At 35.8% G+C, this 13,139-nt stretch overlaps 1 protein-coding gene and 1 long non-coding RNA gene across 2 annotated transcripts; both read right to left on the reverse strand.

Moving 5' to 3' along the window:
- Positions 1-28: 28 nt before the first annotated feature.
- LOC136817457 (uncharacterized) lies at positions 29-3,571 on the reverse strand. Its single transcript, XR_010848096.1, has 3 exons — positions 3,291-3,571; positions 1,806-1,926; positions 29-436 (listed from the first exon to the last, which is right to left on the reverse strand). It is a non-coding gene; the product is annotated as an uncharacterized lncRNA (long non-coding RNA).
- A 1,206-nt stretch (positions 3,572-4,777) lies between these two features.
- On the reverse strand, positions 4,778-12,385 carry LOC136817448 (uncharacterized). The gene is made up of 9 exons (XM_067073778.1): positions 12,358-12,385; positions 9,433-10,116; positions 8,881-9,216; positions 8,265-8,528; positions 7,491-7,828; positions 6,857-7,219; positions 6,089-6,169; positions 5,299-5,617; positions 4,778-5,022 (listed from the first exon to the last, which is right to left on the reverse strand). The coding sequence occupies exons 1-9, from the start codon at positions 12,383-12,385 to the stop codon at positions 4,859-4,861; spliced, it is 2,577 nt and encodes an 858-aa protein (XP_066929879.1). The 3' UTR covers positions 4,778-4,858.
- Positions 12,386-13,139: the final 754 nt, after the last annotated feature.

Consider the following 13,139-nt stretch of genomic DNA (forward strand, 5'->3'; position numbering starts at 1 on the left):
TCAGAATTTTGTCTAAGACATTTTAATATTAATTTTGCTAAATAATTTTGGTAACAATCAATCAAACTATACATGGTTCGATTCTTAAAAATATAGTTTCAAAATAGTTTGATGTAAGATGTAAGACTAAAATAGTATAATAATTTCATAAGAATACATTTTGAGCTGGCATTTTGTTAACATTGAGAGTTGCACCATCACATTATCATCAAAGCAACCAAACAGCTGTTTCCTTCCGATGATAGATCAGAATAGATCAAAAGGCATTGGCTCTCCATCTATCTTTATTACATTAATGATCAAACAGTCATTTTATCATTGTAAACTGAGTGTTAACTCTATATTGAAGAATACGTCCATCATCAATTATTGTTTCCGGGTAAGGTGTATTTCGTCCGATATTTTTCGAAGATGACTTCTCTCTTAGCTTTCGGACCTTAAAATAAAGAAAAATAAAGAACAAGATAAAAATATTTTTTGCGAAAAGTCTGTCAAAAAGGACATACAGTATGTCTGGAATCAAAAATTTATTGTTCTTTTTTACGACGAAGTAAAAAATAATAAACGAAACATTTTCCATCGCTTACTTCTTTTCGCCTTATCGCAAATATCAAAGACATTTTTTTTGTTTCCTAAAAGCTTTTCTTTTTCTGAAATCTGGCTGCATTTGCCCGAACAATCTTGATCAATAACGCCTCGCTTTTTACTTTTTATGAATTTTCATTTTCTTGTCTTCTTGGCTCAATTTCTTGCCTGGCAGAAACCTTCCCAAAAAGATATCAAAAGAGCGCGAAAATTTCTACGCTTGAACATTTCTGCCCTCCTTAGAGTTATGAGTAGTGAACGACATGCGACAATACGCAGGATCAATTTTCTAAATCATATTAATTAAAACCACTTTTCGACTTTCGCTTTCCCTTTGTGTTTTACGTCCCATCACCACGCTAAAATTGATTAGGGAAAAAATCGAGTTGGAGAAAATTTTCTTCACTCCCAAAAAATTTTAATCACACCATTCCGACTTTTTTTTCTTCTGATTGGTTCGTTTTCAAACATTCGAATCATTGTTTACAAGAAAAGTTGTACGGTTTGCTGTTGTTGACATTTTGCAACATTTTAGTGCTGTCTGATTGGTTAGATTTCAAAACACTCATATTTTTTTTAAATAACTTTTACTAACATTTGCAACATTTCTTCTCTCGCACATAAATGTAGAGGAATTTTTCATCAGTAAAAAAATAAGGGAAACTTTGACACATTTTGGGGTTTTGTACTAGTAATAATCTCATGGTTATAAGGGAATTTCGGGATAAATTTCCCGAGGTCAAATTTTGAAATTTTCAAAATTTGACCTCGGGAAATTTATCCAGAATTTCACGAAAACAAGCAGTGGGATTCCTGGTTAATCTCATGGTTTGGATTGAAATTCTAACAATTCTGAAAGACGTCAATTTAACACTGGAAATCAATCTGAAAATTTAAAAACAGGTAAAAAATTCATAGAAACGCGAATCGAGTCTTAATTGGATAGTATTCCATTTACTTAAGCCTTCGAAGTTAGTAAGAAAGTCGAAAAAGGTGATGAGTTTCCAAACGATGAAAATTTCACTTTTGCCGGAAATTACAAAATCTAGGAGGGAAATTACAAGTTCGCGGGAAATTACAAATTAACTTAAGCAAAAACGTCAATCGAATTTCAATCAACCATGAGATTATACGGAGAAAATACTTTTAAGAAAATCAGGCATCAAGGTTAGACCCATGATCACGTCCACCTGCCAGCAATATTTTTAATTTTTATATACCTGTAGGCAAAAACAGCCATTGGATATACCACGGTAGAATTTTTTGGTCGCTTTTGTTGTTTATCAAATCTTTAAAATTCTTTCCAGTCCTTGATAGTCCATTCTTCACATATACCACGACCTGGAATAATAAAAAGATAAAAAATATGTACGATGGCTTTGAAATCGGTTTTATTCTCTTTTTCAAAATTTCTCCGTTCCTTTTAATGATCCTTTTAACACAAAAGGTGAATTTTTTTCTCCTTTTAATCAAAAGGTGAATTTTACAGTACTACCTAATAGCCAGGCCATGACATGATACCCTTTATTAGATTTCCCAGAAACAAAACGGACCGCATTTAGAGTGAGGAGGGAAAAATGAAGTAAAGCCGAATGATAGAAGTGAATCTCCTATGTAGAATTTGAAGCAAATCGTTTTCTACATAAGTTGCGGCCCGCATGGTTTTCATACAAACTAAGAAAAATCTAAGAAAAAAATCTAAGAAAAATGAGATACTAGTCCCGGGCCTCCCGAGTCAAAGAAGGCCTGCCAAGCAAAACGACTGAAATTGAAAAACTACCTTTCTGAGAAGGAATTTTTGCAAATTTGGAAAATTGTCTAAAAAATCACCACATTTGCCAAAATTTCTTTCAGTCAAACTTAGCTTTATAGGTCATTCACATTCAAAATTAAATTCACACCAAGCTTTTTTATTTCATTTTAGGTTACATTTCTTTTAAAAACACCTTTTTTCCTCCTTTTTAGCTCAAATAATCAACAAAGCTTGGTCGTTCCTCCGCCAAAATCAAATCACGCCAAATTTAGACATTTTACCAAATCGCCAAAAATTAAACCCGCTTAATTACACCAAAATTTGCAAATAGCCAAAAAAATTTCTGTAAGATAGTCTCTCTTGTCGTCAGAGGGTGTCTACAAAGAAAGCATTAAAGCATTGAAAATCTTCAAATAATTTTGTTGTAACACACTTATTACATCCGTCAAAAAAATAATTTTTTCTAGGTTTTTCTTGTTTACTATTTTCCATTTCCTTTTTTTATGGACTATATAGTGTGCCTTTTTAGAAAATTTGAACAAATTAGACGATTGAAGTTAATGTGCGCAAAGAAAGTTGTGATAGAAGGATATTTTCAGCTTGGTTTTTAAAGTCCACAAGACAACAATCATTTTAGGACATTCTTAAATTTTTGGCCAATTTCATTGTCATTGTGAATATTCTCAAAAAGTTTACTTTCAAAGAAAGAAATTGTGCAAATAATTCCAGCCTCAATCACTTCCTTCACAGATTTTTGCAAAAAAACAGTCCTGTGTAGACTCAAATTTTCCATTAATTTTCAGGGCATCAGAAAAACAAAGAAAAATCTATAGAAGAAAATCAGCTTAAAAACACCGGCATTAGGAAACACAAAATAAGTGAATCAAAAAAGAAATAAAATCATCTTATTTAAAAATAAAATGACTATGTAAAATATAGATATTATACTTACTTTGATCATGACTTCTTGTTTTTCGTTCTGACTTCTGTTCGTCCACTTATTTCACATTTTCTCCTGTTCGACCAAACACAAGGCCTTTTTTTGACTTTCTGCTTCACATCGAAGAGAATTTTCACATTTCATAATGCTCACAATCAAATCCGGGGGTCGATGCATACTTCATTCGTTAAGGATTGAACCAAGCGACGATGTAATTACGGTTTAATCCACATCAATAAAAAAGGCTTGCACATTTTAGCGATTCTATTTCTTATATCCACCCATTGATGTCTCCATGCAATAAAATTAAATAATATTGTATCTGGTATACAACCCCCGTCTTAATACTGTCCAAACGGAGGAGGTCATGTGAACTGTAAGACGGAGGGAGAGACGAAAAAAATTTTTGTTTGACGTCACATTTATGATGTTAGTAGAAAAGGTTGGCGCCAGGAATTTTTTTATGGCTGCTTGGGCGGGCAGTGCATGTCAAGAAAGATTAAATCATTTCAAAGAAGATAGAGGGAAGACGTGAAGAAATCAAATAGAGTAAGTAAATTTGATTTTAACAGTGTCCTTCTTTTTCGTACCAAATGAGTCCAGTTAAGCGTAAACCAAAAAGGGATTCACATTTTATTGTACAAGAACGTGAGTGATCCTGAAATTTGGTCAAAGCCTACCTAAGGAACAATCTGATTTTAGAAATTGCTAAGAAAGTACTTATATATTCTTAAGTTAATATTGATTATAATTCTGGGAAAACTAATTTTTTATCTTTTGTGTAGCGACATGAGATACACCTCAAGTTTGTGAGATGGCGCACGTGTAACGAGAAAAAACGTGATTATAGGGAGTGGGGCGAGTGCGGGGCACGAGAAACTTTATTAACATAGCACTAAAAGAGATACGTAATCAGCATTTTAACAGGATTTTATGGTTCGCGCTATGTTTATGTAGAAGAAAAAAATTAGTCCAACATTGTTAAAATGATTTTTTTTTATTTTCTCTCTACTAACATATCGATGTCTCCCACGACTAACGTTAAATTGACGCAATGTGGTGTGAAGGTCAGAGGCTGTAACATTAAGAAAATCAGTCAAAACATCGATTTTTGGGGATGATTGAATTCTAATTTTTCCACCAAGTAAGCCAGATATTTTTTTTTACTTTTTTAACTACTCTCGATTCGTATAGTTTTGTCGTCTATTTTTCTGGTTTTTACACAAAAGAAATTGGTGTCAAGACCGAGCAAATCGATTTTCGGAATTAAAAGAAAAGTTGGATGGTTGGTTCGTGTAAAAATATAATGTTTCCCTTGTTGTTGTTAACGCAACTTTTTAATTGTAAATGTGTGAATAGAAAAAATTATGATTTCGCATCGTTTTTCGGTGGCTGACGCTGAGAGTTGGGGTGTCTTAAACTTAGTGTCAATTTGACGTTAGTCATGGGAAAAATCGAAATATGTGAGTGGTCCCTAAAGATAAAAATAAATCCTTTTTAAATACTATATTTCCTTTTACAATGGGTCAAAAAAAAACTATTGGTCATTCTGAACTACAGAAAGTGAAATGAAATAATGTTCATAATCTAGTGTGCTCACTCAGCCATTCAAAATCAAGCGAAGGCTTCTTAGATAGTAACCAAAGTCGATCATCTTCACTCGCAGTCACAGAAGGCTTCTGAATCGAATTAGTCATGATGACCCCTCTAGGCAAATCTTCGTTGCATTTACCATAGTAGATACCTAAAATGATACAATTTATAGTCGGATTAAAATTACCAAAAAAATCCACAAAATCTCGTATTCGCATGGATTATTTTTTGGATGTTTCAGCCTGGCTTGCAGAATTATTTGGAATTATAAAAATGCGCAAGCTAGTACATTATCTGTTGGAAAATAGCCACTAAAATTTCTCTTTTTAAAAAAGTACTTTTTAACTTATCTCATATTTAAAGCCCCAAAGAGTATAGGACATTTGAACTTAAATTCATGTCAAAAATGCCAGAACATCCAGTGTACCTGTTTCTTTGTCACAATAGAGATTGAAAAACAATACTGTAGCCATTGTGAACGCTCCAAATTTAAACAACTCCTCGACTTTGATGAATTTTCTTTCATTGAATGGACAAATGGACCCTTTTTGTACTGCATACGACTCTCCGTATTTTGATGTCCTCTCAACTCGATCAATCTGCTCAACTTCTTGAATAGTTTGGCCCGTTAGCCGTTCGACTTCTCGAACTTCTACAACTGAAAGTTTCAAAATTTTCGGATGCTTTCTCTTCTTCGATACGGGTCGTTCATTAGTTGGTTCGATAGTGCCAGTTGCCAATAAGACCTAATGGTAATAATAAAGCCTTAAAAAATTGGAAAAAATTAAGAACAGCCAATTAACTGCTTCTTATGAAAATGCTTGTATGTAGATCATTTGTATTTTTACACGAAAAGAAAAGGTAAAATAAGAATAATAAATAATTGAAAAAATCGATTATTTTTGATTATTTACTCTTAGGCTCCCCCGCTTGTTAATTTTTCGAAAATATTCCAACCCCCCGGACCTTTTTAGGACCCTCCGTTTATTAATCTCTAAGAATATTTTCAGCTGTCAAGGGGAAGGCCTCTTATTTTGCTCTAAATAGCCTGATTTTAGCCTATTTTTACCTTATTTTGGGGTTTCAGAAGTTCAATTTCCAACCCCCCCCGGCAATTAGGTTCCCCCCGTTTATTAAATCTAGAAAATTTTCAACCCCCCCCTTTATTCGAACCCCCCCTCCCCCCGTTTATTTGGAACCTAAGAGTAGCTTTTTACCTTTTTTGATATCGCATTTTTGGGATCGTTTGCCTCTGGAAACTTGTTGGTCAGTGTACAGTAAACTACCCAGTCCATGAGCTGAAATTTAACATATGAACATTACAGAAATGAATAGAGCTAAAAGATCCACACGCCTTTTTGAAGAACCATTAAATTTTGGCCCAGGCTGGGCTGTTCTTGAATTTTTGAATTTTTCAGCCTTAATCATTCTAACTACTTAATAAGCTTAGTCTCAGGTTTTAAGAGTGATATCGTTTGCTTACTCATCAATTTTAATTTACAAGCTTTTTCACATTGAATTGACAAGGATGTGGAGCAAGATGATCATAAAGAGGAAAAGAAAAACATTTTTTGCTTATATCAGCATAATATTACAATAGGCAGACACTGTCTTGATATGAAATATGTGTCTGATATGAAACGGGAACACTTATGTAAAAGTTAAACCTTTAAGAACTCAAGTCATAACAATGTTTAAAATATGTTAAAATTTGTTAAACTCTTTGAAATCTGAGGCTCAGATTGTTCTTAAATTTTGGCCAAATTTCAGCCTTGTGTTCTTATGAAATTGTTCTGATAACAAGAAAGCATTTATTAACCTCTGTCCTCTCGCCCTTCGAATACTACATTTCAAAATTTTCCAAGTGTGGAAGTTGAGAATCCTCACTTATGGAATTGTAGCTAGCTTACTCTAACCCGTTAGAGCTTTTTCGATCAAAGTTTCGAGTTAATTCTTTACAATGTAGACTATTTTGAAATATATACCTGGTACGTATTCATAACGGTACTCTCCATGCGGGCTTTGTTGTTACACCTTCTTGTGATCCAAGAATTCATGCGTTCTTGGGAATACATCCATGATGCGTATAATGTCCCAAACTTTCTCATGTTAGATACGAAATGGTGGCAGATGTGCGTGGTGATGTTCATGAATGTCGTTGGGAAATCTCGCTCCAGGAGCGCAAGTGATTGGTGAAGGTGTTGTTCAAGGGCATCCAAACCTTGTTCCCTCTCGAACTCCTGTACAAACAAGTTGGCAAGGACGGCAAAAAAGTAATTGAAAGTGCGTTGTTGTTGCACAGGAAGACGTCCATGAATAGCATAAACCCAGATATTGTTGACGGTGTACTGTAAAGAAGAAGGAACAAGAAAAAGATAAGTGTTTTTCTTTTACTTTTACATTCTGTGGCATAGATATAGATAGAAAAACTGATATCTATTCTTTGGGTTTTATATATCAAATTTACCCAAATTTTCCGAAGATCTTCGCTTTTCCCCAAATTTTCCAAAGACTGTAGACCCTAGGGCTCTTGATAACTGATCGGGACGTGCCACTGGAGATTTTTTTCAAACAAAAGTTGTACGATTTCTTAAAATATTGATTAAACGAAAAAAATACCTCCTGCCACCCATGGTGATCTTTAAGTACTTTGTTGGTTTGTGTAAATACATCACCCTTGAAACCACTGAATTCTTTCGGGAAGTGAACGTTTTGAATTCTTTCATTTGATGCAGCCTTCTCTTCTTCTTTCATAACAAAAGTCAGGTTCCCTATCAGTTCGCTTGACCTTCTAGATGTTTCGGCATTGTATACCTTTGCAAAGGTGTTGGCTTTTACTTTTTGCTGTGTCAACCAGTGGATGATGTTACCAACGACTCGGCGTACAGTATGCATTGCGTCTGGGCTGTAATCATCATGAAAGCCATGATAGGGTAACTCCATGAATGGATATTCGCCTACATGATAGAATGTAACTTAAAATTTTCAATTTCGTTTGAGCACAAAACTTTGATTTCCTGAATACCTGTAAGTGTAAGGGGAATGATTTTTTCAAAATTTAAGGTCAGCAAAGAACATATAATTTAAATTTAATCCTTTTCATTCCAGTTAATGATGCTCAAAGTATACTCAAAAGTACTTGGATCTAGATTATATTTTGAAGAACTCTTTCCTGTTTCTAAAACCATGTAACATCACTGGAAATTCGATATCATTATTTTTTTGATTTTAGTAAAAACAGGATCGCTCGGGCCCTCAGAGCAACAAATTTAATTTCTTTCGCCTAAACGATTTCTAGTTTAGCTGTATTTATATTCCTTATAGTAAATTTAAAAACTTTTAACATACTAATCTCTAAGTATGATAAAATTACCTTTACTTAGAGATTCTTACCTTTTACTCCATTTTCCTTTAAAAATTTTGCCTTTTGGGTCTTGTTAGGCTTTCCATCGTACTCACGGCGAAGTTCGATTTGTTCATCTTTTGTCAGAGCCTCGGGAGCCTTAGAGTGCTCTTCTTTACCATCAGGAAAATATGTGGACTTTCTAAGGTCGGAGTCTTCAGGGAGGAATTTTCGATTACCCAAATAAACCGTTTTGCTTAGATGTTTGCAATGCTCACCAACGCTTTTGCACCAAGGACATGCCCTCAAACCACCTACCCAAATAAAAAAATAATGAATTTAAATAAGGGTTTCGTCATAGGGTCTTGAAGTTAAAGTCTGCACCGGTTCACATTCCAATCAAAACTAAATTACATGCAAAAAGTTGAAGATGGCACCACAGGCGAAAATTTTGCCATTTATTTTGCCATTCACCTGCCTCACTCCAAATATTTAAAAATTATGTTTTGTCAAAGATTGAAATGATAGTAAATTACATTTGAAAACGGCTTGCTGCAACAAAGTTAACCACAATTGAGACATTAGTCCCGCCGACTTATCCTATTATCACCACCTATAATTTGAAAATTCCGGATTCCCATCTGCATTATGTTGATAGTTTCTTACCTTGTGCTTGGGTATGCATGACTTTAGCAATCGCTGGGAAATCGTGTACAAACTGGAGAACTTTTGCCTGACAATGCTTCTCTTCGTTGTGAATGTACATGGTGCAGTTGCTCAACTCCTGCAATTCTTCCACCATTACCTCCAAGTATGGCTCCAGATGTTTAGGCTCCTTGGTTCCGTTTCCTGGAATAATGCCAAGCAACTGAATTCCTGCAAAGTTTTTTCGAAAGGCGGGTGGGAAATTCAAAACTTGTATCATCAGCGGCCACATTGAATACTCTTTATCCAAGGATTTCAGTGGATTGACTCCATCGGTGCAAAATGATAATGCGATACCTGATATTGCAAAAGTAAAGCAACTTATAAATGCTTATATTCGAGAAAATAGGGAGATTGTTTATTTATAGATTTTTTTTTTCGAAAATTATTTGTTGAAGACATTAGATTGGAGTCTGTGATTGCGTAACACATGTTTGAGGACTAAAGATATTTTGGATGTATTATTTTGAATTGCTCTAAAAAAATCATTTTAGCGGTTATTGCTGAACTTACCAGCTCTTCCTCCAAAGTGACCATCTTTGGTGAACCACTCCTTCCACGTACTTGTGTCCTGAATATCAATCACAGGCCCTTCCTCTGCCACTTCTTTCACTTCTAACAATTCCGAAAATTCTGGCGACGCAATCATTCGTGCTAAGCGTGGACCAAGAGGAAAATATTTGAATGTTCGCTTTGGCCTCCCATTGGCATCAAATCTTGCTTTTCCACATATAATGCAATCCTTTGCGTTGGCGTTCTTACCCCTAAATAACATGCAATCATCAATGCAACAGTCGTATTTCTCTAGGGGTAAGAGGAATGGTTGGATTAATCGCCTTGCTTCGTCGTACGTCTTTGGCATTTGATTTTCTTCAGGAAGCATGAGGGAATTATCTGTTCGAAATGTCTCGTCGAGTTGTGCTTTAGTAGAATAAGGGTGCGATACCAAAATTCTCATTCTAACGAATATTGCAGCTAGTACACTTAGTTTTGACCCAGGATATAGTTCTGTTTTAGCAACTTCGCTTGTGGTGTAAAGGGACTCGTCGAAGTTGATTCGTCTGGTGTAGTGAGGCGTCTGTTCTTTTGATCGGTCGTTCAACTCTTTTAAAAGACTGGAATCATCCTTGGCATGGCGAGTTAAGGTCTTCCGTGACACAGTTTTCCCCTCACAATTGTGTGAACGACAATAACACTCTAGTAGAGAGAACAGAGAAAGAGGCGTTGATTGTAACACTCTGGGTTTTGCTTTGAAATGTTCGTGATTCAACCCATGTCCGGGTCCTCTAACTTCTAAGTTTAAGTACTGTTCAAGAATATATTCAAGCTTCTAATTTCGAATTTCGATTTGTGCCCTTTAACCTCATAATTCAACCCTCTAGCTTTATAATTTAACTGGTGCCCAAGCCATCTAACTTTATAGTTCAACTGGTGCCCAAGCCCTCTAATTTTATAATTCAACTCGTGCCCAAGCCCTCTAGCTTTATAGTTCATCTCGTGCCCAAGCCATCTAACTTTATAATTCAACTCGTGCCCAAGCCATCTAACTTTATAATTCAACTCGTGCCCAAGCCATCTAACTTTATAATTCAACTCGTGCCCAAGCCATCTAACTTTATAATTCAACTCGTGCCCAAGCCATCTAACTTTATAATTCAACTCGTGCCCAAGCCCTCTAGCTTTATAGTTCATCTCGTGCCCAAGCCCTCTAACCGTTTTATTCAACTCGTGCCCAAGCCCTCTAACCTCATAGTTCATCTCGTGCCCAAGCCCTCTAACCTCATAGTTCAACTGGTGCCCAAGCCCTCTAACCTCATAGTTCAACTGGTGCCCAAGCCCTCTAACCTCATAGTTCAACTGGTGCCCAAGCCCTCTAACCGTTTTATTCAACTGATGCCCGAGCCCTCTAACCGTTTTATTCAACTGATGCCCGAGCCATCTAACTTTATAATTCAACTCGTCCCCAAGCCATCTAACTTTATAATTCAACTCGTGCCCAAGCCCTCTAGCTTCATAGTTCAAGTGGTGCCCAAGCCCTCTAACTTTATAATTCAACTCGTGCCCAAGCCCTCTAACTTTATAATTCAACTCGTGCCCAAGCCCTCTAGCTTTATAGTTCATCTCGTGCCCAAGCCCTCTAACCGTTTTATTCAACTCGTGCCCAAGCCCTCTAACCTCATAGTTCATCTCGTGCTCAAGCCCTCTAACCTCATAGTTCAACTGGTGCCCAAGCCCTCTAACCGTTTTATTCAACTCGTGCCCAAGCCCTCTAACCTCATAGTTCAACTGGTGCCCAAGCCCTCTAACCGTTTTATTCAACTGATGCCCGAGTCATCTAACTTTATAATTCAACTCGTCCCCAACCCTTCTAACCTCGTTATTCAGTTCCTTAAATTTTGTAAGTAACCTGTGTCTTGGCCTGATACTTGCTTGGAATTTGATTGGATTTTTGTACATAGATTTCGTGTCAGCCGATAAAGTTGGCGTGTGGTTTTGTGTGTTACTACAGCCTTTAGTATAGACGAGATAATCAAAATAAACTACACTGATACTCTGTATTTTAGCGTTTTTCAAAATTTAAAGTTCTGGTGAGAATTGCTATTTTAGCACTTCCACTTTCTTCCATTGAATATTTTGATTTTTGACGGGTTCGGTGATTTCTGGGCTATATTCCAAGCCTGATCGAAACAATTTTGAGCTTTTAAATCCTGAGATCCTAAGGTCCTTTAAAATTTCGCGGAAATTTCAGGGAAATTCTCTTTGTCTCAAATAATTTGGGTGGGATTGTAGACGACCTTTAGTCAGATGATTTTAGAGTCAAAATATGGGGAGAAGGTTCAGAAAATATGCATTTTCTGCACTTTTATATCGCTCTTCCAATTTTTGTTTCTTTTACAATTTCTTGAAATTTCTTATAAGAAACATAAACAGAAAATCGAACTTTCATTTGACGTCATTTCTATATCGGAACGAAAATATAAACAAAAACAAAAATGTGTGCAAACTTGTTGTGCAAAATGGAAAAAATATGTACAGATCCTAAATAGATAATAATTATTTTGGTTTGATTTTCCTGGATTAAACCCAAATGATTAATTTGTTCGATTTTTACCAAAAAATTGCATTCATTTTCTCGTGTTTTTTCTTGCTTAAGAAAAGACAAAGAAGAGAGTTCACAAAACAGTGTCCAGGGAATACGTCTTGCTTCGTCCAACCCCATACATATACTTTCTTAAGCAAAAATTTAGGGTAAACTATTTATAGGATGGCATAAGAAAGAGCGAGAGAGTTTAAACATTACCACCACCCACCCAATCAGCATTCATTCATAACATAGTACATACAGACATAGATCATGGCATTACACCATACCAGCCTTAATGTTATCTGACCACGCCTAAATCAGTAAATAATCCTGAATAAAAGAATTTGTCTTACCAAATCTTGAAGAATTTTTATCAGCCATTTTGAGGTATTCAGCTACACGTTTCTTTTTCTTCGATTAATTTGACCCTATGACACGGCTATGGTACCATTTTGGTTTAGCTTGATTGTCTCTGTCTTTGTTTTGATGTTGACAGTATCCAGTCTAAACGTTCGATTTACCAGGGCCTCATGTAAAAGTTGGTTCGTTCGTTCGTTCGTTCTTTCACCTTTATCATCGGATTTGGTTGGACATATTCTTTCATCATGGCATTCAACACGTCTTATGTTGATTCAAGTTTAAACAATTCATACAACGGAGATTCACCTTCATCTACAAGATCTTCATACCAACATTCATTTAAAAGTAGTAAAGACCATTTGAGTTACAATTCCTACAACAACGGGGATTCTTCGCTCTTCGCTAACAGATCTCTCCACCAACCTTCTTCAACAAATAATCTTAGTCAAGACAATACTCACCAACAATCACCACCGGCACAGCAGCCCACACCACATGATATAATATTTCAAAATCTTCTCGCTAAGCAAGGTTATGGAGGACCTATGTGGCCTGCACAACACGTCAATCCATCCTATGACCATACGGTCTTTGAATTCCTGAAGTACTATTATATTCAGAAAGAAACAGACCACCAATCCAGCAGCAGTGGTGGAGGCAACACCAACAGTCGTAAAAATAAACAATATAACGACATGGATTACTTTGATATTAACTCTGGTGCCCACACGATTCTCATGGTATTTCTTTTTTTACTTACTTTGCATTTCCAAGA

This window comes from Clytia hemisphaerica, unplaced genomic scaffold (genome assembly GCF_902728285.1).
Source record: "Clytia hemisphaerica strain Z4C2 unplaced genomic scaffold, Clytia hemisphaerica genome assembly, whole genome shotgun sequence".
NCBI classification, from domain to species: domain Eukaryota; kingdom Metazoa; phylum Cnidaria; class Hydrozoa; order Leptothecata; family Clytiidae; genus Clytia; species Clytia hemisphaerica.